At 47.5% G+C, this 27,341-nt stretch overlaps 10 protein-coding genes across 10 annotated transcripts; 5 read left to right on the top strand and 5 right to left on the bottom strand.

The window, feature by feature from the left end:
• Positions 1–395: 395 nt before the first annotated feature.
• M437DRAFT_50344 (uncharacterized protein) lies at positions 396–4,249 on the bottom strand (the record flags this gene model as incomplete). The annotated part of the gene is made up of 9 exons (XM_041021990.1): positions 396–794; positions 873–949; positions 1,412–1,576; positions 1,694–1,936; positions 2,075–2,240; positions 2,373–2,839; positions 3,206–3,896; positions 3,953–4,088; positions 4,227–4,249. The coding sequence occupies 9 exons, from the start codon at positions 4,247–4,249 to the stop codon at positions 396–398; spliced, it is 2,367 nt and encodes a 788-aa protein (XP_040879333.1).
• Positions 4,250–5,913: 1,664 nt separating this feature from the next.
• M437DRAFT_49849 (camp-dependent protein kinase regulatory subunit) lies at positions 5,914–7,410 on the top strand (the record flags this gene model as incomplete). The annotated part of the gene is made up of 2 exons (XM_041021906.1): positions 5,914–6,256; positions 6,314–7,410. 2 exons carry the CDS (start codon positions 5,914–5,916, stop codon positions 7,408–7,410), a joined length of 1,440 nt encoding a protein of 479 aa, XP_040879332.1.
• A 584-nt stretch (positions 7,411–7,994) lies between these two features.
• M437DRAFT_50169 (uncharacterized protein) lies at positions 7,995–8,390 on the top strand (the record flags this gene model as incomplete). The annotated part of the gene is made up of 4 exons (XM_041021960.1): positions 7,995–8,034; positions 8,089–8,162; positions 8,216–8,274; positions 8,333–8,390. 4 exons carry the CDS (start codon positions 7,995–7,997, stop codon positions 8,388–8,390), a joined length of 231 nt encoding a protein of 76 aa, XP_040879331.1.
• A 631-nt stretch (positions 8,391–9,021) lies between these two features.
• Positions 9,022–11,835, top strand: M437DRAFT_66726 (uncharacterized protein; the record flags this gene model as incomplete). Its single annotated transcript, XM_041024811.1, has 1 exon — positions 9,022–11,835. The coding sequence occupies one exon, from the start codon at positions 9,022–9,024 to the stop codon at positions 11,833–11,835; it is 2,814 nt and encodes a 937-aa protein (XP_040879330.1).
• Positions 11,836–12,129: 294 nt separating this feature from the next.
• M437DRAFT_49984 (FAD-linked oxidase-like protein) lies at positions 12,130–14,153 on the bottom strand (the record flags this gene model as incomplete). The annotated part of the gene is made up of 6 exons (XM_041021926.1): positions 12,130–12,435; positions 12,498–12,920; positions 12,969–13,097; positions 13,144–13,525; positions 13,577–13,845; positions 13,899–14,153. 6 exons carry the CDS (start codon positions 14,151–14,153, stop codon positions 12,130–12,132), a joined length of 1,764 nt encoding a protein of 587 aa, XP_040879329.1.
• Positions 14,154–14,717: 564 nt separating this feature from the next.
• On the bottom strand, positions 14,718–15,880 carry M437DRAFT_66724 (zinc-regulated transporter 1; the record flags this gene model as incomplete). The annotated part of the gene is made up of 3 exons (XM_041024810.1): positions 14,718–14,903; positions 14,961–15,555; positions 15,615–15,880. The coding sequence occupies 3 exons, from the start codon at positions 15,878–15,880 to the stop codon at positions 14,718–14,720; spliced, it is 1,047 nt and encodes a 348-aa protein (XP_040879328.1).
• A 645-nt stretch (positions 15,881–16,525) lies between these two features.
• Positions 16,526–17,159, top strand: M437DRAFT_66723 (uncharacterized protein; the record flags this gene model as incomplete). The annotated part of the gene is made up of 2 exons (XM_041024809.1): positions 16,526–16,943; positions 17,035–17,159. The coding sequence occupies 2 exons, from the start codon at positions 16,526–16,528 to the stop codon at positions 17,157–17,159; spliced, it is 543 nt and encodes a 180-aa protein (XP_040879327.1).
• A 1,097-nt stretch (positions 17,160–18,256) lies between these two features.
• M437DRAFT_85200 (uncharacterized protein) lies at positions 18,257–20,187 on the top strand (the record flags this gene model as incomplete). Its single annotated transcript, XM_041028259.1, has 4 exons — positions 18,257–18,304; positions 18,356–18,520; positions 18,572–19,011; positions 19,068–20,187. 4 exons carry the CDS (start codon positions 18,257–18,259, stop codon positions 20,185–20,187), a joined length of 1,773 nt encoding a protein of 590 aa, XP_040879326.1.
• A 51-nt stretch (positions 20,188–20,238) lies between these two features.
• Positions 20,239–21,701, bottom strand: M437DRAFT_50045 (DUF1688-domain-containing protein; the record flags this gene model as incomplete). The annotated part of the gene is made up of 3 exons (XM_041021938.1): positions 20,239–21,047; positions 21,100–21,424; positions 21,546–21,701. The coding sequence occupies 3 exons, from the start codon at positions 21,699–21,701 to the stop codon at positions 20,239–20,241; spliced, it is 1,290 nt and encodes a 429-aa protein (XP_040879325.1).
• A 405-nt stretch (positions 21,702–22,106) lies between these two features.
• Positions 22,107–23,273, bottom strand: M437DRAFT_75926 (tryptophan synthase beta subunit-like PLP-dependent enzyme; the record flags this gene model as incomplete). Its single annotated transcript, XM_041026514.1, has 1 exon — positions 22,107–23,273. The coding sequence occupies one exon, from the start codon at positions 23,271–23,273 to the stop codon at positions 22,107–22,109; it is 1,167 nt and encodes a 388-aa protein (XP_040879324.1).
• Between the last annotated feature and the right edge of the window lie 4,068 nt (positions 23,274–27,341).

Genomic DNA, 27,341 nt, shown 5'->3' with positions numbered 1-27,341 from the left:
GTAAAACGATGGAAGAGCTATGTAAGAGAAAGAGAAAAGAAAAGGACAAAGGAAAGAAATATAAAACCAAAACCAATCCACAAAACAAAAAGGGGAATAAGCTACATAATGACACGCGCGAATAAAAAAGGGTGATTACAACATTACAAACTCCCCCTAGTCTGGCGATTTCCATCGACAGACCTCTCCCAATTTTGGCTCAGCAGATCCACCACCTCCTCTCTCTCAACGGAGCTTGTCGAGAAAAATCCAACTACGCGGTGTATCCCAATTTCGACGAAATGGGTTTGCGATGGGTTCGATAGGTGACGGGCATGCTAGGCTCTCAACTTTGCCACTGTCCGCTGGCGCGGGTCCCATCTTCTGACTTTTGCCATTGTCCGCTGATGCGGATTCTATCCTCTGAACTTCTCCTTCAGCTTGGCGAGGAAGCCCTTCTTCTTGGGCTTGCCATCCTCGTCCACCTTGGATGATCCGGCGATGCTAGTGCGGTCGCTCTTGGGTGTGCCACGGAGGGAACCGAATTGACTAGATCTCTTGGTTGCGTTTCTCTGAGGAGTGGTAGGTGTGCTGCCGCTGGTGGCAGGTACATTGTGGGTCTCGGTGCCGGTAGTCACTTGAGGCTCTGTCTGCTTAGATGAATCAGGACGAGTCATGGGTGAGACGTCGCGTGATGGCTCGGCAGGGGCAGCGAGGGTAGCAGCAAGGTTCTCAGACTCGCCAGGAGCAGGAATTTGAGCTTGACTCTCGGCAGGAGCATTCAAGCCAGTGCTACGTGCATTGGCGGATGTTATCTCATTATAGATGGGGTGCGCGCTAGTAGTGGCACCGGAAAGGCCATTGTTCTCAGGAACAGTAGTCGAGTAAGAGACAGGGGGAGCATCGACAGGTGGAACGCCACTAACAGCAGTAACGCCAGTAGCACCAGAGCCGCCAGCAGCGAGAACGGCTGACTCCATGTCAGAAGACCCAGTAGGCTTGACAGGAGCAGTAGCACTCAATGCAGCAGTCTCGGTAGGTGCAGGCTGGCCAGCCTCAGTGGCACGGGGCACACGATCGAGCAATTCTCTCTCGACCTCGCTCTTCTCAGCAACAGCGGTTGGCTCAGCAGATGCTTCAGGTGCGACATGAGCCTGATGTTGAGAATCCACAACAGCCTCAGGGACCGATGAGTGAAGGTTAGGCGAGGCCACCGAGGTGTTTGTAGAGGGAAGACCCTGGTTCATGTTGTTGATTGCATTGGCGATCGATGGAGGGAGGAAAGAGGTAGGGTCTCTGCCAGTAGTCTCGACAGTCTTGTCGCGAGCAGCATAGGCGGCGCCAGCAGCGGAAGCACCTAGAGCAGCAGTACCAGCAGCGATGCCAGCAGCAGCCTTGCCACTCAATCCTTGCTCGCTGTTACCAAGTGCACCAGACTCAGATGTAGCAGGTGCTTTGTGAACTTGAGACAGAAGCTCCTTTTCCATGTCGGACTTCTCGTGGACAGCCTCGGAGTTAGCCGAAGCCTCGGGAGCGACGTGAGCTCTGTCCTGGCTCTCGTGGACGACCTCAGGAACATCCGATGAGGAATCCAGTCCTGTCGATCTCTGGGTAGTGCTAAGATCTCTGCCAGTTAGGTCAGAAGCCTTGTCACGGGCAGCGTAGGCAGCACCTGCGGCGGTTGCGCCGACAGCAGCAGCACCAGCAGTAAGACCAGCAGCTGCTCTACCAGTGACTCCTTGTTCACTGCTGCCAAGAACGCCAGATTCGGAAGTGGCGGGTGCCTTGTGGACGTTGGCCAACAGCTCCTTCTCCATGTCGGACTTCTCATGAACAGCCTCAGCGTTAGCGGAAGCTTCAGGTCCAACGTGTGCTCTTTCCTGACTCTCATGAACGACCTCAGGAACCTGCTCAGAACCGGACTGCAATGATGTTGACTTATCGGTGGTGTTCAGGTCTCTACCAGTCAAATCGGCAGCCTTGTCACGAGCGGCGTAAGCAGCACCTGCGGCAGTGGCGCCAATAGCAGTAGCGCCAGCAGCGAGACCAGCAGCAGCCTTACCAGTGATGCCTTGTTCACTGTTACCAAAAGCACCAGATTCGGAAGTAGCAGGTGCCTGGTTGACCTGGGAAAGGAGCTCGCTCTCCATATCATGCTTCTCGTGCACAGCTTCGGGGTTGGCGGAAGCCTCAGGCTCGACGTGGGCCTTCTCTTGGCTCTCTTGTACGACTTCAGGGACCTGCTCGGAGCCAGACTCCAGCTCGGTTGCGCCTCTGGTAGTGGTAGAAGAAGTCAGGCCGAGGTTGTTTGCCTGTGTGGAAACAGCAGCGGAAGCGGCAGCTGCACCGGCAGTGGCCTTCTCAGAAATACCCTGTTCGCTCTTGCCAAAGACGCCAGACTCTGAGGTTGCGGGGGCCTTGTGAACCTCAGAGAGAAGCTCACCTTCCATAGCGGTCTTCTCGCGGACGACCTCGGGGGAAGCGGAAGCCTCAGGGTCTGCGTGAGCACGCTCTTGGCTTTCAGTGACGACCTCGGGAACAGAACCGTCAATGGTGGGCTCCTTGGTGAGGTTGGACAAAGGAGCACCAGCGTTTTCGTGGGCATCGATGGCCTTGTCTCTAGCAGCGTATGCAAGACCAGCTGCAGCAGTGCCAACAGCGGCAGTACCAGCGGCGATCTTGGCAGCAAGGCCACCTTCGCCAGTGCCTAGCAGACCAGACTCAGAGGTGGCAGGGGCCTCAGGAACAGAGTGTTTTAGCTCATCTTCGAATGCGGCCTTCTCACGAACGACTTCGGGCGAGGCGGAGGCTTCTGGCTCGGCGTGAGCGCGCTCCTGGCTCTCGGTAACGACATCAGGAACTTCCTTAGATGCGGGAGTAGGTTCAGTGGCATTCTGGTAGGCCTCGGAAAGCTTGTCCTTGGCGAGAAGAGCGGCGCCAATGGCGGTAGCACCAGCGGCAGCAAGACCACCGGCGACGGCCTCGGGAACGTGAGAGTCAGAAACGGCCTGGGCAGTGTTCGAAGCGGTTTGCGACACGCTTGAAGCAGCATCAGCGACGGGGCTGCGGTCGACAAAAGCGTTCTCGTTCTCGTTTGCTGCGGGAACTGTCTGCTTCAACTCGCTCTCAACAGCAGCCTTTTCGCGAACGGCCTCGGGGTTAGCAGCAGCCTCAGGGCTAACATGTGCGGCCTCTTGGCTCTCAGAAACGACCTCGGGAACACCACGAGCACCACGAGGTTCAAGAGGAACTTGTCCGGCGAGCTGAGCGGTAGTGCTCTGAGGAGCCACAGAAGAGGTGAAAGCGTTCTCAAGGTTGGGAAGGCGATCGTTGCCAGCACCCATAGGCAGACTGGACTCAGGAATCATGGTGCCGCCGATAGGAGGGAGGTTGAACATAGAAGCACCATTCGCCTCGGCTTCACTCTGAGAGTCGAGAACCGGAGGAAGGACGGGAGCACCAGTGTCGCTAACACCGTACTGAGAGCCATCACGGACGGTCGATTGGACAGTGTTGGAGGTGATTGTGCTGGGATGAGGAACAGGCTCGCCAGCGGGAAGCTTGATAGGGTTGCCAATACCAGCGGTGGCAGGAATGGGGTTGACAGTGAACTGATTGAGGTCAGCCATAGGTGTAATTGGGAATTGGCCGGGCAGGTCCTCAAAGCCGGGAGTTTCCTGAGGTAAGCTCGTCTCATTCTGCTCGGAGGGGACGTTTCTCTCCTTTTCGAGCGGTACTTGACCAGCAAGAGCGGCGGTAGTGGACTGAGGATGTGCTGAAGAGATGAATGCATTGGCAGGACGGTCTTCGGGCTCTGGGCTCAGCTCTCTAGCTTCGACGACATTGTTAACGTTGCCCGAGGCATCTGTCTCTTGCTTGGCGGTAGAATCGGTGGTCCAGTTTCCGTCGACAACGAACTACACGGGAGAGCGTCAGTCGCGTGGAGTCGATGTTCCAACTCAGTAATTCTCACCTTGTAGTGGATTCTGCTCTCCTCGCCGGGAAGAGTGATGGTCTTGCGGAAAGAGTCACCGTGCTTGTCTAGCTTGACAGACTTGGACCAGTTGTCGAAGTCACCTGTCACGTAGACTTCTTGGGCAGGGTGGTTCCTGAGGCTGCGGGTCAGCAATCGCTTCGTTTCAGGTAGGGTGGGCGCGCATCTGTTGAGCGAGTGCAAAAATTGAGAAGTTCGCAGGCAGGCGCAGAATGGCAGATTGCGACGCGATTGAGAGCCATATTTGACTTACCAAGTGAATGTGTATTGGCCCATGGCTGCTCGCGATCAGCTAGTTCGGTTGCAAAGATTGAATGGCCTATAGAGGAACGGCCTGTTGCAAAAGCTGACGGAGTAGGTTGAGGAGGATAGATAATGCGCTGGTGACACAAGAGACTGATGCGCGCGCCTTGCAGGAGAGACAGGACAGCAACTGGTAGCTTGCACAGGCCAAGTTCAAGTTCGTGCGGTGGCTTGCGTCTGTGGCTGACGATGATCCTTCTTGATCGTTGACAACAGGGGTCTGGATCGATGTCAGTGTGCTCGAGAGTGGGATTGTACAGGAACAGGCTGTCTGGCGGGCACAGTTGCCTCTATTTCACCAGGAAAGAATGGATGCGAAGCAGTGATACTTAACTTGCTGCAACAGCACAGTCAGGCAGGCTGGGAAATACCTGGGTTCGGAAGCACCAGAAAGCTCGCAAGGGACGTCATCGCAGTTCACGCGGAGAGCACGTACTCGTTCTCTGCCAAAAGCTAAATTCCTTGGTGGGAAATCGTATGGGACGGCTGGTCATCATCTGCGAGAGCGCAACACAACTCTGTCGGACTTGTACGGCCGAGAGCTATTTCGAAAACATGTGCGAGGCCTGTTAAAGTAGGCATTGATGTGAAGCCTGGGAAGAAACGCCTTTTGAGTATGCTAGTCGCGTGCAAGCATTTCGAGAATTCATAAGTTATGCATGATTGATCTAGATGTGTGCTGGATAAGAAAGCCTCAGGTGTTGCCTAACAAGTCCCCTAGCGCTACTCAGTTCTCACCGCTGACGAGAGCTTAATTACGATATATCTGTCTACAGAAAATCAAAGGCAGTGGAGCATGAATGGCCTTGTGAATTATGATTGTCTCAGCAGCAACATTGATCAGAGAGCTTTCCATTTCATCATGCCATTCTAATTTCCTACCAAAGATGACATACGTGTCTTTGTCTTGGCATGTCGTGAGCTTGCAAGCAACTTGGGAGCCGAGATTGGGACTGCTAGAGCAGCTATACTAGACTAAATTTCTTGCTCTGAATATTTTTGTATGACTCTTATTTGGTCGTGGTAGAAGGGAGCGTGCCGTCGGCTTGATCGAAGCCTTGCTCAAGCGAAGTATTGGATGTGGAGCTGCTGCTGTGTAACCGTTGTCAATCCAGAGCTGTACCGTTTTATACCTTCTCGAAGGAGTAGCAAATAGTGTCATGAATAGTGGCAGTTGCGAGTACCCAGTAGCGAGGGGAACGACATCAATTGGCCCCAAAAGCACAGCTGCCAACTCTCGCTCCTTCCTTTCCCTTCGATTCATACATTTTTATCCTGTGGTCGTCTAGGATAGAAACCTTGAAGTTTGACTGGGTGGTGCTGTTCTCTCGTCCAAATTGCTTCTGTCGTCACGCGCGCCACGACTTTAAACCCCCTCATTAGCTCATTGGCCGTCGGTCGCAGTTTCCCCCCTCAATACCCTGAACAAAGTCACCACGCATCAGAGTACCCAATTACCAGCATCGCATTGCAGCATCGCATCAGCTTCATCACGTCTCCAGTCAATCGAAGGTGACAGCTGCATCGAAACAAAGAACCCCACCGCGGCAGTGTAGCTCCACGTCTGCGGGCTCCTGCACAAACGTCCCGACCCAAGCTCTCCTCAAGCTCTCAAGTACCTCTACCGATCTACAACAATGGCTCTTCCCGCCGACTACAAGCACGAGATCGAAACTCTCGAACGTGAAGTCCTGCAGAACAAGCCTACCGACGTCCTGCAGTTCTGCGCAAACCACTTCCTTCGTCGACTAGAGTCTCAGCGACACGAGTTCCTGCTGGGCGCACAGCATTCCACCAAAACAATGGCCGAGAACAACTTCCCCGGCAGCAACCCTTTCCACCACGTCCAGCAGCCTGGAATGCAGCGTCTGGAAGAAGAAGATGAGATGGACACCTTCGCCTCGCCCACTGCAGCTTCTTTCCCCAACAACGCCATGAACCGCGACGCATCTCCTTTTGCCGCGAATGCGAACCCCTTCGGTGCCAACGCCAGCTCTTCCAGTCCCTTCGCTCAGTCTCAAAGCGTCGATCCTTCAGCTCAGCACAACGATAGCTCCATGGGCGGCTTCAACTTTGGTTTCGGCGGCGCTCAGAACACTGTTGCTTCGCGTGATCAGAATTCCAGCCCTGGTGGAAACAACCAACAACTGGACGTGCCACAAAACTTCCCCAACAACTACAACATGGGTCGTCGTGTGTCCGTCTCTGCTGAAGTTTTGGCACCCTCGGGCACAGATGACTCTGACTGGAAGCCTCCAACCTACCCCAAGACCCAAGAACAGCTGAGCCGTCTGCGCGCTGCTGTCTCGCGTAACTTCCTCTTCTCCCACCTGGATGACGATCAGACCGAGCAAGTCTTGGGCGCTCTGCAAGAACGCAAGATCCCTTCGAAGGACATCAAGGTCATCGCTCAAGGAGACGTCGGTGACTACTTCTACGTTGTCGAGACTGGCAGCTTCGACATTTACGTCTCACCAACTGGCAAGATTGAGCCCGGTGCCAATGGCATGGGCAACAAGGTCGCATCCTGCGGCCCTGGTACCTCATTTGGTGAACTTGCCTTGATGTACAACGCTCCCCGTGCTGCAACTGTCAACAGCACCGAGCCTAGCGTCATTTGGCAACTCGACCGCATCACCTTCCGTCGCATTTTGATGGACAGTGCATTCCAGCGCCGCCGCATGTACGAGTCTTTCCTTGACAGCGTACCTCTCCTCAACACCCTTACCCCCTACGAGCGCAGCAAGATTGCCGATGCTCTTGAAACGCAAAAGATGCCTGCAGGAAGCACAATCATTCGTGAGGGCGATGTTGGTGACCACTTCTATATGCTCGAGTCAGGTACCGCTGCCGTTTACAAGTCTGGAGTCGAGCAATCGCTCAAGACGTACAATAAGGGTGACTACTTTGGCGAGCTGGCCTTGCTGGATGACAAGCCTCGTGCCGCATCTGTGGTCGCAGAAACAGAGATCAAGGTGGCCATGTTGGGTAAGAATGGTTTCCAGCGTCTGCTAGGCCCTGTCGAGAGCATCATGCGTCGTGATGACCCTAGCAAGCGCGCTGGCTCGGCTCAGCCTCAGTCATCTTCTTCTGCAGGACTCTTCGACAGCGTCAACCCCTTCTCATCGTCCTGAAAAGCCGGGGAGCATGGTGTACACTTGTCTAAGCGACAACGATTGAGTTGATACAACCAGACAAGGATTCAAGGCGCCATGGGTCCCGTTTACTATTTTCCGATTTTTATTCTAGAGCTAGCCGAGTGACAGACGGACAGTCGTCTTCCTCATGTATTCCTTGTTTTAGCTTAGGTCTCAGTAACAAGATACTGCGTTGAACTACAGAACGTTTCAGAATGCGACTGAATTAATGCCACTCTTCGTCATGATCGAGGGATCTCACTATCGCATCCCGCAACCCTATCTTTTGCGTGGAGAGTGCAAATGCTTGTTGCTGGATAAGCTCATGCGTGCGACGCCCCCACGTCATTAAAGCGTAACTAACCGGGTAGGGATCGACTGCTCCCGTCTTCCGGTTTTGCTAGTTAATTGAAACCTTAAGAAGCTCCTTCTGTCCTACTTCGCATCTTGTACCAACTCATTGTTTTCACGACTCACGAAACACTTTCTTATCACGCGGTTTCTGCTTGCACCTCCCAGCTCGATATCATCTGCTTCCCAAAGGCCAACTCCCTCGATAATTACCTTCGCCCTTCTTCGCAATGGATTGTCTTCCTATTCCCTTCGTCTGCTTCCAGTGCGGTACGTTCAATGTGTCCCCTCGCGAAATCGATCTATTATCTAACGATAACGAAGGTACCGACCAGAACCCTTGCCACTGCAAAGTTGTTGGCCCTACCATCGGATTCGCCAGCGCCATTGTTCTCGCAGTAAGAAATGTTTCTGCGCCTCAACTACATCCTCAACTCTAACCACGAAATAGGTTGTCTGCTGGCCTGCCTCTCTATTCTGTGGCTGCTGTGCAACTGAAACTGGCAAGAAGTAATAGACATCGAACACATGCATGTTATGAACATCTTGGCTAACGTGTGAATAATAGGATGCTTGCTACGCCTGCAGATATGAGTGGCCAAATCAGCAATGCTATACCGTTCTAGTGTGCTCTCTCTCGATTCGACGTTTTCCTGTAGGCTGTTTTTTTCATGGGCTGGCGATGAAGGCGTTCTCAACCTGGGTTTATGGTTCAGCTGTGCTAAGCATGGCTTGGGATGTTAATAATTAGTCTGTCAAAATGGCGGCAAAGTATCAAGGTGTACATGCTGTTGTCCCAAACTTTACATTTCACGTCAGAATATCTTACCGAAGTTCGTCACAGTGCTGGCTAGGCGTGACAACTCGAAGAAGAAGCAATAGTTTCTAGCACTCACACAGCCCAGGTCCACAGGTTCAACACGCAGCTCATAATCTCGCAGCGCTTTTCCTCACATCTCTCCATCAACCCACCTTGGTCTCTCTGAATCGACAAGTCGCATTTTCACACGCGTCGCTTTCACATCACTGGTGCAGCCTGTGCCCCGAATCTTGTGCAGCGCTTCTACACATCACTGGGAACCATAACACGTTTCGATACGCATTTATTGACCTCTCAAGCTCATTCGTCAACGGACAACAACAAAAGACTGCATTGACGCGTCTGCTGATGCTATTCGAGCGCGTTGGTCAACCAAGATCGTGCATCGCACAACTCTTAATCCTGGACAACGTCTACAATCGCTTCAGCTATGCAACATGGATTCAACTGCCGCTCTCGTTTCTGGTCATGAATGGCCTTCACAAAACCCATTGTTCAGCAAACTTGGAGATTACTTCGATCGACCCGAATGGTGGGATGAAGGCGCTGAAACTCTCAAAGCGTTCTTCGACGAACATACGCCACAAGAGGATAAGACTGACCAGCGCTTGGAAGATCTCTTAGATCTTCTTGAGCCTTTGAAAGTGTGCGAAGAACCATCACGACCAAACAATGCCGGCGTTGACCTCAGTGACCTCTCTGCTTGCCAACGAGAGCCAAAGCATGACCTGAGACGCCACGAAGATCATGCTATTGAGCCGAGCAGCAATGACGTCCAGCTTCAAGCAGAGCCTGTGAGCCTCAGCGATAATTCGTTTCCAACTGCCAACCCAGTCCATGCCGAATCTGTAGAGAACGGAGTCGCACCTGCCATCACAAATGACACTCAAAATCCTCGATCCCCTCCAGAGGACTCTGTCTTTGTGAAGCATTTTCCAATCTTGGACACCAATGCCCTTGGCGACGCCATCAACACATCGTCACCTTTGTTCACTGGCACAACCACAAGTACCAGGCAAACTAGTCCTCGGCTGGACTCGAGTACTCGAGCATCTTCCATATCCGCAGATGTGGCAGTCAGCTTCAATTCTTCTGTCGAAGACGAGATAGCTACACCTTCCCTATCAGAAGCATCCAAACTTGGCTCTTTTGTTAGCGATGCCACAGTTAACCATCAAGCAGACTTGCCACCTGAGATCACCAAAAAGAACAATGACAACGCTGTGACAGACTTAGCTGCTTCAGTCGAGAAAGGCATCACTTCTGTTCCTCTCGATCACATGAACGACCGAGCCTCCAACGAGCAAAGCGCTACCACGAAGGAAATTACGACAGTGTCAGAAAACGATCCAACAGGCCTTCAAGCTATCAAAGACGAGATCTCGGATGAATACGAGCTGCCGAAAGACGTCGACTCGAGCATGCTTGCTCAAGAAGATGATGTCTCTGTCGTACATGATCCCTCTGCAGCAGCAACCTCGTTCTTCCCACCCAATCCTTACTCCGACGACCCTTACGATTCCAGCGTCTATACTGCGCAAGTTCAACCTGCAGCTTCGAATGAGAACTATGGGCATATTGACGACTTATCCGCCGACTCGACTCTGACTTCTTTGGCTTCTGGTGATGGACAGACCAGCATGAACACTGTGCAACTTCAGTCTACAGTTCACAAGGAAGAGCTCAACGATCTAAACCACGAGAATATCGATAACTCGTCCGCCGACTCGACCCTGACTTCTCTCGCTTCGGGTGATGGACAGCTGCCTGGAAGCCAGCCCGTGAACCAAGTCAACGTTCGCGAGCGATACACACCATCTCCACCACCTATCTCCCCATTGACTCCACCGCCGAATTCCGCCGACGCCACGTATGCCAACGCAGATGTGATGGACATGGCCGGCTCAGAAGACCGTGGGAAGAATGCACCATCAGCAATTCTGTCGACAGTGGATCAGGACGTCACTATTCTCAGCGATGCCGCGACCAAGCAAGCCGGTGATGACCCATTGCAAGGACCTAGGGCCTCAGATACGGTTGATGAAGTTGTTGATAAGCTGGCTGATGATAACGGCGTCGATGGCACAAAGACCTCGTCAGATTCTCTGACCCTTGTCAATGCAAAACGCAAGCAAGAACAACCCCATGCAGATGAGCCCGCACAAAAGAAACGCCTTCTGCCAAGCACAGAAGATGGGCATCAACCAGAAACCAATACCGAGACAGTCCCCGCATCTGAGAAGAAGGCAGTCAAAGGCAAATCGAGGAAACCAGCACAGAAAGTCATGAATAGAGCAACCCCTAGACCTGCACAACGCGATTCACCTGACGAACTTGCTCCAGCCTCACCAGACGAGCTCGCTGATACTTCCGCATCAAACCCTTTCAATCTCAACAGAGGGTCTCAGAGACTTGGAAAGACAAATCTTCCTCCTCTCAGAAAGCTTATAGGTATCCAAAGGGCCACAAGAGGAGGGGCTGGTCGCAAAGAATTGGCTGGACTTCATGCGGCTTCGCCACCTCGTACAGCCGCAGAGAAGGCAAAGTCGGACGTTGGTGGAAGACTGCGAAGCGGATCTCAGACTCCTGCACCTGCTTCCGCTTCTGACATTGTGCCCAACGCACAAACGACCATTGCAGCTGAGACCGATGAGACCGAAGAGACAAACACCCCTGCTCAACCCAAGAGAAACAGACTACCCGGTGCCCATCCTCTTAGTGCCCTAGAACTGAGAGAGCTCGGCGATGCTCCCATCTTAGAGTCAAGGACAAGGACAAGAACCACAACAGTCGAGCCTGCTCCAGACCCTGCTACCCAGGATATAGCTAAACCCGCACCAAAGCGTACAAAGGCAGCCATCAGCAACGCAGAAGTCGAACGTTTAGGTACTGTTGAGATCACAGAAAACAGGACCAGGAGCTCAACAGCCGAGCCCACTCCTGCACCCACACCTGCACCTACTCCTGCAAAGCGGGCCAAAAAGCCAGTTGCAAAAGCTGTGGCACAAAGCGGTGGTAGACCCAATCCTTTCGCTTTGACATTGAAATCAAAGGGTACCCCTAGCGTATCCAGAAAGAGAGCGCCGCCAAAGAAGAAAATAGTCGAGCCCGAGCAGAAGAAGGAAACGCCTGTTACAAAGCAGACCAAGGCAACGGCAAAGAGAAAGCGTGAGGAGGACGATGACAAGGTTGGAGGTGGAGCCACGCGAGCTAGTAAGAGGGTTGCTGGAGAAGAACCTGAGGGACAATGATGGTTCTGTGATGACGCGAGTCAGATCTGGCTTTGCTTGTAAGATAGGGTTGCTTTGGAGAAGATCATGAGGAATCACAAGATGGAGAGACCACAAAGCGAGTGGCACTCTGACCTGTTGGCAACAGTTACCGAACCGTTCAATCTACGCAGTGCTTGACTTAGACCCAGGCAGCCTGAGTATTGATTGTGCTTTGCTACATTTTTCAATGTCCTTTCGACAGTGCTCAGTAGAAGCGGCGAAAAGTTAGCTCTTGCAATAAAAGATAGATACGTAAGCCATAACATTGCTCATTCATTGCTCAGGTACTTTCCAATCAGCCTTGTTATAGTTCTTAGGCCACACGCCATTCTTTCCAGGACTAATGATACCCTTAGGATCCAAAGCAGCCTTGATCTTATCATTCAATTTCATCTGCGCACTATCGTTGAAACTGTAGGTCTCGGCGATTTGATCCATGACACTTAGATGTGTTCTATACTCTCCCCAGCCACGTTTTGCTGCGTCGTCGATGAGTGTGCGAATTAGCCAGTGGGCACGGCGACGCGAGTCTGGGTCTTTTCGGTCGAAGACGATGCAGACGATGTGGTGCATCTCGCGCTGTTTGAGAATTGTTAGTCTTCCAAAATTGAATTAGTGTGGTGCACACTGGGCGTTCTTACCATTCCAACCACAAAAGTGCCGATGAAGTCGAATCCCGCTTCCTCGCAGCGTTGACGGGTCACCTCATATTGTGCTACACCGTCATCTCCAGAGACTTTAGCAATGGGACTGAAGAAAAGGTGAGCGCCGTTGGGCAACCAATCAACCCATTTCAACTCGGTTGTACTAGGAATGCCCTGCAGAGTGTCGTTTCTGGTCTGGAGGACGACATTGTCTGGCATATCCTGTGGCTCGTAATATTTCGCTCCAGGAATCTGTAGGAAAGATTGTTTGATGACTGAGAGCAGTACTTCACGTACTGGTGGCGGACCATAGACTGCACCGTAGAAGTTCCAGCGTCCTAGATTGAGCTTCTTTGCAATTGCGTCCAGCTCATCATCGTTTAGTGGCTTATCTGAGTCTGTGTATGACTTTCGATCACCCTACCATACCGTCAGATCTTTCCACTGACACAGATGACTCGTACTTACCATGACTGCCGCGTCTAGTAAGATGTGTCTCATGGTTGGCACATTCTGTAACACCATGCCTACTCGAAGAGGCCTGATTATCTCCAGAGCTTGATGCAAGTCCTTGTCCTTCGGCAGAGTGATCAGATACTGTTTATGTTAGCATTTTGCATCTGTCTGAGTGACTGTCACTTACACTCTGATATCCACCAGGGTTTACCATGAGCCATATGCCCATCTTGACGACAATGCCGAGAGAAGACTGAGTGAAGATGCCATCATTGTATGGCCCAAAACCATAATTGAACAATCCCCAGGTCTCATTTGCAGCTTGCTCGTGTGGTGGTGCGTTGGGGTTAGCTTTGGGATTTGGCAGACCACCCATACCAGATCGCCACAGTGTACCATCTGGCAGGACTACCTCCATACCACAATGCATCATCCAGTGGTCACCATATGGCGTGTATCCTACACCACGTTCAACAGTGTTGCCAATCACAGAACCTCCTCCAAGATCGGGGACATCGATCCAGAGTTTATCGCGTAAGTTGTTTTCGACCAGATAGTTGTGAAGATCGCTGTTTTGGTGTCAGCAAAAGAGTTCATAGCCGGACCAAGTAAAGACTTACATGAAAGTAACACCGGGCTCGACAAAGGCAAATGCACCATCAACGTTGACTTCCAAGATCTTTGACATATTCTTGCCCATATCAAGACCGACACTTCCAGGAACTCGAGGTGCAGCTCCTCCATATCCGACATTTCTGCCAATGCTGAATGGCCAGACGGGTATCTCGAACTCATTGCAAAGTCGCATGATGGCTTGCACATCTGGAACGTTACGAGGAGCGACAACAGCTGAGCTAACGAAGTACTCTTTTGGAGTGATATGGTACATCTAGTGTTTTGGTAAATACAACATGCCTTGTTCGGAACGGGCATTGTCCCTACATCGTAAGCCTTGCTCGGGTCGAGGTAAGACTCATGCTTGAGCTCATTGTCGCTAGATATGACAGTAGCATTTTCCGCACCAACAATGTCGGCAATACGTTGCATGAAGTTGTTGAACTTGTCGAAGCTTGTATTTGGGGGTAGAGTCAATGGTCGCCTCTCTGCATCTGGTTGACTGCCATCAGGGATGCGAAAGGCACCTGGAGCAGTTCCGACACCAATGCCATCCTCGCCAGCGAGTTCGTTTTGTTTCATGTTGGGAGATCGTAAACTTCAATGGTGGTCAATTGCCTCGAGGAGAGCGGACACGAAAAGTTATAGCATCTTGCTGCCTCGGAGTGTTCAAGTGGGGGTTGACAATCAACTGCCGATACCAGCATTCAGCATGTCCGAGAATGAGGGGCTATGTGTCCATTGATTCAGTCAGCGCCAAGGAGGAGCTGGGTTCACGAGGTTCGTTTGGAATCCCGGTCGTAAGGAAGGATTCATCGTCGCGGCAGACCACTGGAGCTTTCGCTCTCTCCTAAGGAGAATGCAGCTTTCACTCTTTGAGGACTTGGTTTGGTAGCGCAGACCGTGATGTTGCATGGCGAGCCATTGTAGGATTCTACAGAGACGAAAAGTGTAAACGAAAGCTGACCTGCTCAGCGAGCAAGCACGAGGAGTCCTTCATGCTTTCTCACGGACTTGGTTCCGGATGGAGGGAGTGCGGGGTCAGCGAGGGAGCCTGAGTCAGGGACCACCGACTCGTGAACCTGATTCGATCTACTGTACGAAGATTCCTATGGCGATACGCACTGTTCTCCCTCTTGTATCATATCAAGCCCACTCTCCGAGGATACACATGACCATAGCCCCAAGGAAGACACACCCCATCATGAAAGCCAAACGGCTGTTACTCTTCGTCTGCGGCTCAAAGATGAAGTCTCTTGCCAGCAACTCCACAAGTCCGTTGTAGACAAGGATACCAGCACTGATGGCATCGAATACACCGGCAACAAGTTTCTGTTGTTGGATGACTGTTAGCTAGGTTCCCTCCGAATGGGCTTTTTGTTGGCTTACCGCTTCGTAGCCACCACTGTTATAAGTAGTCCTCACACCCAGACCTATTGCCATGCTGATAGGTGTCGTGATGCCATATCCAACAATACATGCCCAAGGTAACCACCTCCTGTACTTCTCGGGCATGGGTATCATCGACAATCTAGCTCCAATGCCCAGACCTTCGAACGCCTGGTGGAACATCAAGACGATATACAACGTCGACCACTCTTCACCAGCAACGCCAAAGTTAAGTCCTATGAAAACTGAATGCCATATGATACCTGCCTCTAGGATCGAGAACGCAGCAAACTGTTGTGCGAACGCTATCTTTTCTGCCATACAATGCTCTGTGTTGTCCTCTTCATTGGAGTGTGGTATTGTAGTTTGATCCGCAGTTGCAGAAGGAGCGCCTTTTGTAATTGCATTCTCAATATTAGTCGGATGGACACTTAAGCCGTATCTGTCGGCCACATATTTTTGGGCTGTGACATCGATGGCAAAGATGCTCATACAGGAAAAGAGCATGATGGCTGGCGCCCAAGGATATAAAGACCAGTTTCCTGTCATGCCGACACAGCTATTGGAGCCGATGTTTTCGTACGCGGGATCCAAGCTTCATTTTCTCAGTGTCAGCTTGTATCTTGTGTTGGAGACAGTATATGCTTTTCTTACAGGTGTATAAAGGCAGTAGAAATGATGACGCCACTACCAAAGTATCGAGCGAACAGATACAGATGAGTAGGTATGCGGACTTTAGGCATCTGCTTGCCCAGATAAGGAAATGCTATTCCCAGTGTTGACACCACCAACATGACGAACACTGCGGAGATACGGGCGGGAAGGTGACCGTTGTACTCGTTTTCGCCTAGCTGAAGGTAGCAGACAATCTCTCTGGCGTCGGCGGTGGTAAGGTCCACGTTCTTGGGGTCGAATGCCATGATTTTGTAAATTCAGTAGTTGTTGGTCAAAAAAAAACAAGCACTGGAGAATCGTTGTGTAAAGAGAAATCATCGCAGAGTTGAAGCGACCTTTTTCTAGTTACCGTGGGTTGTGAACAAAAATAACCTTGATGCAAAAACACCTTGATGGAAGAAAATTGAGAACTGAGCGCTGCTAGAGACTATGCAGCCGCATACTATGAGCACCTCGCATCGAAATTGTCCTCTGACATAGGTATTTTGTGACACGGAGGTCCAGACATTGCGTCAAGAAACATGTCATTGACAAAGTCTTAGTACGAGTCTTGACAATCACTACGACAGCAATACTAAAACTCGACGGCACTCTCAGAAGCCCAATGCGAAGCTCATACGAATCAGGCTTGTCGCAAACTGTTGGGTGCCGAGAACAAAGAATCGAGGTCTGTTTGTAGTCGTTGGTTCAAGTCATGAAACCCCATCGGTTTGCTATCTGAATCATGGAATTTTGTGTGACAAACCACATAGCAAGCTTGCACCAAGGGTACATATTGCCCAGCAAGTTCCAACAACGATATTATATGCCTGCCTAAATATCATCAATCAGAAGAAGACACTCTTGTCAGATCAGAGCCCAGATTACCTGCAACTTACCAAGTCATCACAATGCCTCTCAACATCGACCACGAAGAACTCAGCGCCCTCAGCGAGAACGTCTTCTCAGCCATCGACGACGTCCTTGACACCACCGGCCCTGGCGTCGCTCGTCTAGCCTTGACTTCAATCTCCATGCTGAACTTCCTCGAAACCACCATCACAAAGATGACCGCCGCTGAGATTTCCGCCATGGAAGAATTGCGCCGTCTCCAACGCATTGAAGTCCAAGCTGCTCAAGAGAGAGAAGAGCGTATCAACAAGACCATCGATGCCGCTGTGCAAACTCTGGTTGTGGATGTTGCAAAGGCGGTGTGCAAGTTCAAGCATGGCGTTGGAGAGGTGGTCAGAAGGTTGGAAAAGAGAGAGGAGAAGGGCGAGGAGGTCGATCAGAAGTCGAGGGATCTAAGGGAGATCCAGGAGCATTCGTGTGAGTTGTTGGACGAGGAAATCGATTTGCCTGACGTTGAGTATGTTGTATTGTGCTCAAGACGTTGAGTGTGGAGCTGACTGTATAATAGATCTGGTTCCGGTTGAGCGACTACCTCCTGGTCACAACTACTGGGCTTTCCAGCTGCTGGATTTTTGCCAGACTCTAAAAGATGAAAGAAGCGGCATAACGAGGATGATGGAATACAACTGGTGATTGCAACCAAACGCGTTTCTATGGGCACAACTTTGATATGGAAGCAACTGTGCATCTTTACACGATATCACACGGGGAAAATGTCAAGCTGAGATGTTCTTCACTTACAGGTTTAGCATGGGTCTCCGCGTTCTGCAGTAAGTGGTGCATATAGCTACAAAAATGCACAATTCTACTAGGAAACGGAATAGTGTCCACTGAGAAGTCAGAATTTATGGGCTCTCTGGGGACGTGCCTCTACTTTCCTGAGCAATCGTGCCTTTTCAGGCTATGTTATGCTCTTTGGCATAGTTGAGGTACGATAGAGGTTAGACTCAGCAGACGGGACCCGGGACAGTCGTACGGTACGCAACGAAGTTATACTAGTCCGACATGTCCTTTTGTATCATCTCATGCAGTCACATAACTCTGCTTCGATGGATGCAGCCAGAGAAGAACGGCAGCAAATCTCTATGCGGTCATGGACGTGATTGCTTCGCTTGGTGTCAGTGTCGTTGCTGGCAAACGCCCACGAAGGCACAACAGAGTTGTACTGAGACACCTTGGAAGCTCTCTTGGTGACGTAGCGGCGAACAGGTATGAAATAAAGAGGATGGAATGTCGAAGACATCCTTGAAAGTCAGAATCTGCCAAAATTTCACAATTGCAATTGATGTTTGGAAGCTGGCGTTGTCAGATGTAGTGGTTGAATCCGTGTCGCTTGCACCTTCCTTCGCTCCGAGTTTCTCTAACCGAGCACCTCGCGATCACCTTACCTTCAACACCATGCTTTCTTCTCTTCATCCACATCGCAAAACTTGCCGCTGTTATTTCAATGTACTTGCAATCGTGGCTTTCAAGTCGACGAAGAGCTCAACGTGATTATTCCAAAAAGAACTGGGTTATCTCACCAAGATAATCATCGATTGCTTTGTCTTGGCAAGAAGATCCTTCGACGTTATTTCCTGCTCCTCTGACATATGGCGTACAAGGGGCTAGCGCCCGTCAAAGCCAGCGATGGATGCTCTGTACAAATCTTCTGTCCTGTGCGACATGCCGTATAGATAATGTATAGTCTTTTCATATGTATTCTTTTCACAATTCTTACTGCTGCGGTGATGGTGGTCCCGTCTACTGACAGCGAGACGCATGTCCGCTTTCAAACTGTAAGAACAGAAGCCGTCAATTCTTGTTAATGAGATACTGACTACATTCAGTTGCCAGAGTTCCGACCTCCGCTTCTGAATGTCACGGTATATGATTCGGAGAGGTCATGCCCTGGCTACTTATTTGTCGCCCCTTACTCCCAATTGGAGGCCAAGCAGATCACAGATCCTGCCGAAGCGTATATTACTGGACCCATGATCTATGACCATACTGGAGTGGGAAAGGACGAACCCTTGTCTTCTGAAAGAGTACTGACAATGCCTTAGCAATTGGTATGGATCGGATCTACTATGTTTCCTGGACGGGATGCCTACGACTTCAGGTCCGTAATGTATAAGGGCGAGACCATGCTTTCATTCATCATTTCAACGAACGAGTTCTATCCGGAGCATCCAGAAGGAATGGCTGTCCTCATCAACAGCCAGTATGAGCTCGTAAACATGACCTTGCCCTTGCTCAACACGCCGGAAATCAATATCCACGAGTACAAGATCATTAACAATGGATCATCTGTTCTGACACTATATACCAAGCCAACATTGGTCGATGAGACATGGATCATGGATGATGGATTTGTCGAGATAGATCTCAACACTGGTGCCACTCTGTTTCGCTGGAACTCGTTGGAACATGTCCCTCTGAATGCATCGAACTTCCATCTTCCCAAGGCAGGCTCGACAACCGAAAAAAGAAGTTGGGACTGGTTGTAAGTATAAGTTTCTGCATTGAAAGCTAGCAGTCCACTGATGAACCACATCATAGCCATGCGAACTCGATAGACAAGAATGCAGATGGTGACTACCTACTGTCTTCACGACACGCCAGCAGTATATACAAGATTTCTGGTAAAGATGGAGCCATCATGTGGACCCTCAGCGGGAAAAGCCCTGATATCGACCACTCAGGAGGATTCAACTTCTCCTGGCAGCACGATGCGAGACTGAGATACGAGGATCAGACAACAACCGTTATTTCGTTCTTCGACAACGCTGGAGTCGGCATCAACGAGGAAAGCAAGACAACAGGAAACTGGAGTCGTGCAGTGGTTGTTGAACTCAACACTTCAATCAAACCAATGACTACTCGTGTGCTTCGCAGCTATGACAGACCAGACCACGAGATCTCGATCGCACGAGGTAACATGCAAACTCTTCCAAACGATAACGTGTTTATCGGATGGGCTAGCGGTGGTCTCATCAGCGAGCTCACAGAAGACGGCTCTCCAGTCATGCAGGCTCAATTCCAGGATGGCAAGATGAGCACCTACCGCTCGTACAAGTTCAATTTCACTGGCCGACCACACTTGCCTCCTGTAACGAAATCCATCGTTTACGGTTCTACACCAGAAGCTGCAAATACCTTTCACTATCTGAGCTGGAATGGAGCTACAGATGTGCATTCGTGGAACCTTTACGGTGCTTCCAAAAATTCTTCTGGCAGCTTCTCATTGCTGGCGAATGTGTTGAAGACAGATTTCGAAACAATGTACATGACCAAGGGGTACACTGCATTTGTCTACGTCGAGGCAGTTGGTATGGGTGGCGAAGTCATGGGTCGCTCCATTCCCACTACCTCAGAAATTCCCCAAAGATGGGTAGGAACATTCTGCACAGCAGATGGTGTCTGCAAGACTAATGAGGAAGAGTCTCCCGAAACGGATCTGGAGAACGACGAGAATGAAGCTACTAAAACGATCGACGAAGAAACAAGTCACCCGGAAACCAAGATTGAGCATCAGCCAGGCACAACATCATTACACAGAGTCCATGAGGACAAGCCACTACTTCTGGGTGTTGGCTTATTAGCCATGTTCATATTTGCATACTTGTTCATACGTCTATTTAAGAGGCGCAATACTGCACGATACAAGCATGTAGCATAGAACCTCCTTTGCATTTATGCTGTTATTGGCATTTTATGTTTCGCCTAGTCATCAGAACAAAGTGCCATCCCCATCAATCAAGATTGGACTAGACTTTGTCTCCGGCCTTCTCTGTGCAGCCAACTCTCGTCCGGATTTCCAACTACCGGCTTCAAGCATTTGTGCCATACTGAATTGCATACCCTGCTCATTCATGTCTTTCTTGATGATAGCGTATACTTCGTCCAAAAGAGCTACTGTCAAAGCTCTCCACTCGACTATCTCATCACCGCTGTCCTTGAACATGGGTAAATCTTGTCTGGAGTTGCGTTGACCGCGCTCCAGCGCCTCGGGTTTGAGAGTTAGGACTCCGAGATCCACGAACAGGCCACCGTTGCGGTACTCGGGGAGTCCAGTGCCGAGCTCTGCGTTACGCCAGGAATAACGCATGATGTTGACGAAAGGTACCATGAGCGAGTAAGCAAGCCACTGCGTGAGTTTGTGGAAAGGTTGGATGGTCTGCGTGATTTCTTGACCACCGTTTTGTCTTTCGAGAACTACCAAAGGCCATGCGTCACCAATGGGTGTGCCATCAATCTGTGTGCGATTTTTAGACCAGATAGGGATCAGTAGTCTCTGTAGCGTCCTCCAGAAGACGCGGTAATCTAGCACTCTACTTCCAGGATCTGCTGTTTGAGCGACATAGTCGACGAGATTGCCAGGTCTTCCTTCAGAACCAAAGATGTCAGAGTGCTCGAGTAAAGAGTCGCCGAGACGAGAAAGTAACTGGGCGCGAGGTCCTACACCTATCATAGGATTATCCGGTGTGATTTGGAAGCCTTTGGCCAGTGTTTCTTCGTCAATTCGTTGAAGTCCCTTGGCTATCACAAACAGTCAGTCTCTCGCATACCAAGCTTCTGCAACAAAGCTCACCATCAACCATATGGTCACACCCTTCTGTCGTCGAAAAAGTACCTTCCAGAAACATATACAGACTCGCCACAGCAATGCCTTCGCTTCTGGTGTAAACCTGTCCAGAGCCAGGTTCCACGAATTTCCACTTGTCGCCTGCACCAGCATCCAGTAGAACAGATACGACGAACAGATCGATCAATCTTTGGGCCTGTTGTTTTGCACTGCAGCCTTCATTCTTCCATTGGCGGTTCAGGTCATCGATTCTGGGGATTCCGCCGACATTGAAGTGTTGCCAGCGGCCATGTGGAGGGATGGACTCGAAGTTGTCAGGGCCGAAATCACGCTATCAAAGCTGTCAGAAGATGGACCATAATTCCACAGGCCATGTCAAGAGCATGATATTTCGACGGCCGATATCCGGGGAGAGAATAGAGAAGACGCATCTCGAAGAAGCAACTACTCACATTAATCACAGAAGTTACATAGGCCGCGGCTTCAGGCAACTTGTCAGCGTGATAGTCGAAATGAGAAAGCTCGTCTTTCTTCGCAGCCTCAAAGACGATTCGAGATCTCTCACGAACAGCCTCGAGAGACAAAAAATACTCGATGTCAGGTGTCATGGTTGTAGATAGTACTTGATGGAGAGGTCAATGATTATGAGTCGGTCAAAGATACATTTGTATAGAGCAAAAGAGAGTCATTTCTCCATGTAGATGTGTAACATGACACGGTATCCTCAAAACATACACCGCGATCAACATCCGGTTCTGGTCATGCTTGGCTCGAGTTGGCAAGATAGCTGTGACCGATAACAGCGAGGGGTTGGAAAACGTGAGGAGGGGTCAATCGGCCCCCTCCGCACTTGCTCGATTTGGACCTCTCTTGACGAAACCTGCCTATTGCTAAGGCCTTCGTCCTTCCAATTCTTTTAGAGTATTGGAACGATTCGAATACAGTTCTGTTCCCTTCCTCTTCGCTACAGTTTACGATTATATGTATGATCATGTGTAGAAGCTTTGGTTGATCTAGCCTGCAACGTTCTCCGCAACTCGTTCGCCATTTATACCAATCTTAGACTCTTGCCTTTCAGCTTGCTGTTCAGAAGCAGGCTGGAAGAGTTTGGCAATAGCTTCGACAGTGGTATTTCCTCCTGAAAGAACAATACCAATGTTCCAGCCTTGTTCACCTCCTTCTTTCTCAACCATGCTTCTGAAGTCTTCATCGTATAGTGCAACAGCAAGAGGCACCGCAGCACTGGGCTCAACAAAGACCTTGGCTCTTTCCAAGAGCAGACGCATGGCAGCTTTTATCTGGTCTTCAGTGACACTGTACATACCCTTGACCTTCTCCTTGTCGCTAATAATGGTCCACGGAATGTGACCGACTGGTGTTCTTAGACCATCAGCGATCGTTAGTGTCTTAACCTTTTCGACACGAACACCAGACTCGACACCTCGTTTTGCATCATCGGCACCTTCAAAGCTGGGCTCAGAGCCAAAGACACGGATACCAGTACCGTACAGTGCTGTGGCAACACCAGAGAGCATGCCGCCTCCACCACAAGGGGCTACAACAGCATCCAGTCCTCGTTCATCCAATTCTTTGGCTTGCTCCTCCAATTCAAGTGCCAGTGTGCCTTGACCAAGCATGATGTTGGGGTGATCGTAGGGTGGCACAAGAATTGCACCTGTATCTCGTATTACATCTGCAACGACGGCCTCTCTTTCGTCAGAAGTGGAACCAGAAAAGATGACATTGGCTCCATAGCCTTTTGTGCCAGCAATTTTGGATGGAGTACTGATGGTAGGCATGACAATGTGGGCCGGAATGCCATAGGTACGGGCAGCCAGGGCGAGAGCTTGGGCATGGTTTCCCGAGCTATGTGTGACAACGCCTTTACTCAGCTCTTCTTTACTCAAGCGACTCAGTGCATGGAAGGCACCCCGTGCCTTGAAAGCGCCAATCTTCTGGTAATTCTCGCATTTGAAGAAGAGGTTGATACGTGGTTGCGCGGGGGTGCGACCTTCGAAAGGAGTGCCTTGAAGCGATTCGGGAGCCTGAGGGGTCGAGGCGAGACGAGAGATGGTGTCACATGTGATTGTAGGAGTACGATGGATGTGCTGCTTGATTGCTGCGTGCGCCTCTTGGACCGACGAGCGCGTCAGAGGTGGACACAAGGAGACGTCGCCCATTTCGTAAAGCACAGTTGTCTGGAATGAGTGTCACCGTTAACAGGACGTTCGTTCTAGGATCGATATGAATTACTCAAAAGCATCTCGGAGGAGTCTTTGTCCGCAGGGCGGCGCGGCCAAGGGCGCGGCGAGCTCATGTCATCCGAAAGAGGAAGGTGGGGAGGTCTGAGTCGGGTCGCTCTTTCCCTGACCGAAGGGTCCGACCAAAGGACGGTCGGTCAGTGCGTCCACAGCGCATTTATCCACGAATTCTGAGCTTTAGCACGTCGTATTCTGATCTTTAAGGTTAGCTAGCTAGAGCTTTCTAATTTACTAGTAGCTGCCATATAAATTCAAAAGCCATGGCCTTATTTACCTTTTATTATAATATTAATATATTAAAGCCTTCCTTCTACCTTACTATTACTATTACTACTATATCGTTGCTATTACTATTACTACCACCTTACTATAGCTAGTACCTTACTATTACTAATACCTTGCTATTACTAGTATCTTACTATTGCTACTTTACTATACTATATAAACTAATTAACCTTAAGCTATAAAAAGGTAATATTAAGAGGTAGATTAAGTCTAGAATAATACTTACTAGAGTACTTTAAGAGCTAGTAGATTAAGGGGTTGCTATTAAGAAGTACGCGCTATAATTAAGGCTTTAGTAATAAAATATAGCTAGAACTCGCCTAGACCGTAGTACTATTACTACTATTAGAGCATATATTAAAGAGCTATTCTAGGAGTTCTAGTTTAATAATAACTCTATAGCTACTATTCTTAAGCTAGAAGGCTATAGTTCTATCTATAGATAGACTATTCGTCGGATCTAAGTAGAGCTTAGTCTACCTTTATATATACTATAAGACTATATAAAGTAGCTTAAGTAAGCTATATAAGAGGCCTTAGTTAATAAGTATAGAAGAGGAGATATTAATAACCTTAAAAAAGAAATATTATACTTATATATATAAGAGAAGTACTATATAGTTAGTAAGTAAGTTTATTTAAGTTATAGTACTTATAGTAGTTCTATAGTAAATAAGATAACTAGTATTTTTCTTTACTCCTTCCTATTCTTAGTAGTAGTACTATAGTAGCCTTATAGTAAACATTATCTAAGATTATACTAACTAGACTAAATAGAGAATGTCTATACTATATTACTTACTCTCTTAACTATAAAGACTATAGCAAAGGCCTTTCTTAATATTAAAGAAAGATTAAAAACTACTATAGTAAGACTAATTTACTAGGCCTAAACTACCTCTAGTTAATAGATGCATACTATAAGCTTAAGTATTAGGGTATTTAAATATATGCTACTATTAACTACTTCTTAAGGTTAGTTATATAGTTCTATGCTAGTATCTTTGCTTACTTAGTAGTATTAGTCCTTAATTAATATGTTAGGACTATAGAAGAGCTTAGCTATATACTACTATTTATTTATACCGACTATAGTATAGAAACTATAATAATGGCTAATACTTACTATAGCTTTTAAGAGCTCTAAGCTAGTAGCTAGGAGCTATTATTTACTAACTACTTTAAGTATAGAACTAGTAAATAGAACTAGTATATTAAATCCTAGTAGTTTTAGATAACTACGAGTAGTATTAGTACTTAGACTATATTCTTTAAGACTATCCTATATAATAGTCGCTACCTCTTTAATAGGATTACTTTCCTTACTATCTATATACTAATTATACGACAAGCTAGCTCTATATTTACATCTTTATAGAATCGCTATCTAATCCGGACTTAGAGCACATATCCTTATATAATTCTAGAGTCTCCTAAAGCACTATATCGCTAGCTAAAGCTCTTTAAAGCATCTAAGTAAGGACTAGATATCGATATATAATAGCTTAAGCTATAGAAGTAGTACCTTAAGGAGTTTAATAGTAATAAGTACCTTCTAGCTTATATACTTAAGTAGTATTAATTTAAATTAGCTATCTAATTTCCTAGTACTTATAGCATTATTAAAGCTAAGTAAGTTAATTAGATTATTATTATTAATAGAGAGCACTACTAACTATATAAATAAGTATACCTATATCTTTATTAGGCCATTTTTAACTATAAGTATATAGGTAATACTAATCTAACGCTCTACAAGTCTAACTAACTACTTAGTACTACTAATTAGTAGCTATAGCATATAGGGCTTACTAAAGCGCTCTAAGGCATGCATAATATCCTACCTAATTACATTAATGATAATTCTTATAATCCGTTTAATATTATTTAAAAAAAGCTATCTAATCTATAAGTAATTTACTATATATACTACTATTATACTACTACTAATAAATCTACTTAGTTTTCTCTCGATATTTTAATAGGAATTTAAGGGTAATATTTATATACTTTATGTACTATAGTACTAGTAGCACTACTATAGTAAAACACACTAATACTATAGGTAATAGATATTAAAGAATAATAAAACATTACTTAATATTAGTAAGCTATTTAATTACTACTCTTACTAGCTAACTTCTTTAACTTCTATTCTTCCTTTAACTCCTTAATAGTTAATATAGCATCCTATTAGAGCCGCTTCTATCTTAAAGATAGTTAACTATACTTAAAGTACTATAATAAGTAGCGCTATCTAGTCTATAACCTTATTAATCTAGCACCTCCTCTTAAAGTTAAGAATATCTCTTTGTCGTCGTAAGTACTATAAAGCATATAAGTAATAAGTATTAGAACTTTAGTAGCTTTTACGCTAGCCTCTAAGCTAATACCTATCTCTACTACTACTCGCTACCCTATAATTATATATAGTTAAGCTAACGGTTAATAGATCTTTCTAAGAAGGGTTCTAACTAGTATAGAGTAAGCTAGATAGTTAGCTATTAGTTTTATAAGAGTTAATACTAGTTATAGTACTTATGCTAGATCGATACCTTAGGCTATTACTAGACCTTCTTACTATATACCCTCTATAACTACTACTCTAAAGCTAAAGGCTATAAAGGACTAGACGCATATAGCCTTTAAAGCATATAATATCTTAACTATATATAATAAGTGTAGGTTAAAGCTATAGGCACCTCTAGATCTACTAACTCGATAGAAGTAGGCTTATAATAAGGTAAAGCTTAATAAAAAGATACTAGCTATACTAGTTTACTATTACTAAGGCTTCCTTCTTTAGTAGGCTCTTAATATCTATCCTTATACTAATATTATACTTAAGGACCTCTTCTTAGTTACTAATTTTACTATTAAAGGTTATAATAACTAGCCTACTACTAACTAGCTAATAATAGTCTACCTATAAGCTTTTTAGTACGAATCTATTACTACTATACTATCCCCCTTTGCTAAAAATAGTAGTAAGATTACTATTATTAAGCTATGCTATAAGGTATTTCCCTTATAAAGCTAGAGATAGTCTTCTAAGTAAGAACCCCTCTTACTAGATAATTTTATATTAGTATAGCTTCTTAGTCGTAGTAAAGTAGTAGCATAAGTAGTAAAATACTAATAATTTTACTAGAGACTAGTAAATATTAATAAATATAGAGCTTAACTTACTTAACTTTAAGGCTAAGAACCTATTAATATTAACTTATCTTTCTTTCCTCTCTTCTCTCTACTTTCTTAATTACGTTTACTAATAATCTCTATATTATTATAAGCTACTTAGAATATTAAGCATTATCTAGTAAAGAGATTTTGCTATGCTTCTAAGCGACTATATAAGCTTAATCTACCCCCTATATATAAACTCTTATTTATATTTAAACTAGCTATTATACTAAGCTACTAGCCTTTACTACTTAAAAAGCTTTCTCCTATAGCTAAAGATAGCTTATTTATATAATAGATAGAGCATACTAATAAGTAAGACCTTTCTTAGCTATAGTCTTCTTAGTAGTAGTAGCCTCTTTAGTAAGAGTAACCTTCTTAGTAGGAGTAATCTCCTTAATAGGAGTAACTTACTTAGTAATAGTAGTAAAGACCTTAAAGATATAGGCATAAGCTATTAGTACCTCTATAGGTAGTTACTTATTAATAAGCTTAGTAAAAATAGTAAATATAGTTAAT

The sequence above is a fragment of the Aureobasidium melanogenum genome (assembly GCF_000721775.1).
Source record: "Aureobasidium melanogenum CBS 110374 unplaced genomic scaffold scaffold_12, whole genome shotgun sequence".
Classification (NCBI taxonomy): Eukaryota; Fungi; Ascomycota; class Dothideomycetes; order Dothideales; family Saccotheciaceae; genus Aureobasidium; species Aureobasidium melanogenum.
Note: the sequence above shows the minus strand (reverse complement) of the source record. Positions and strands in the feature narration are given on the sequence as shown.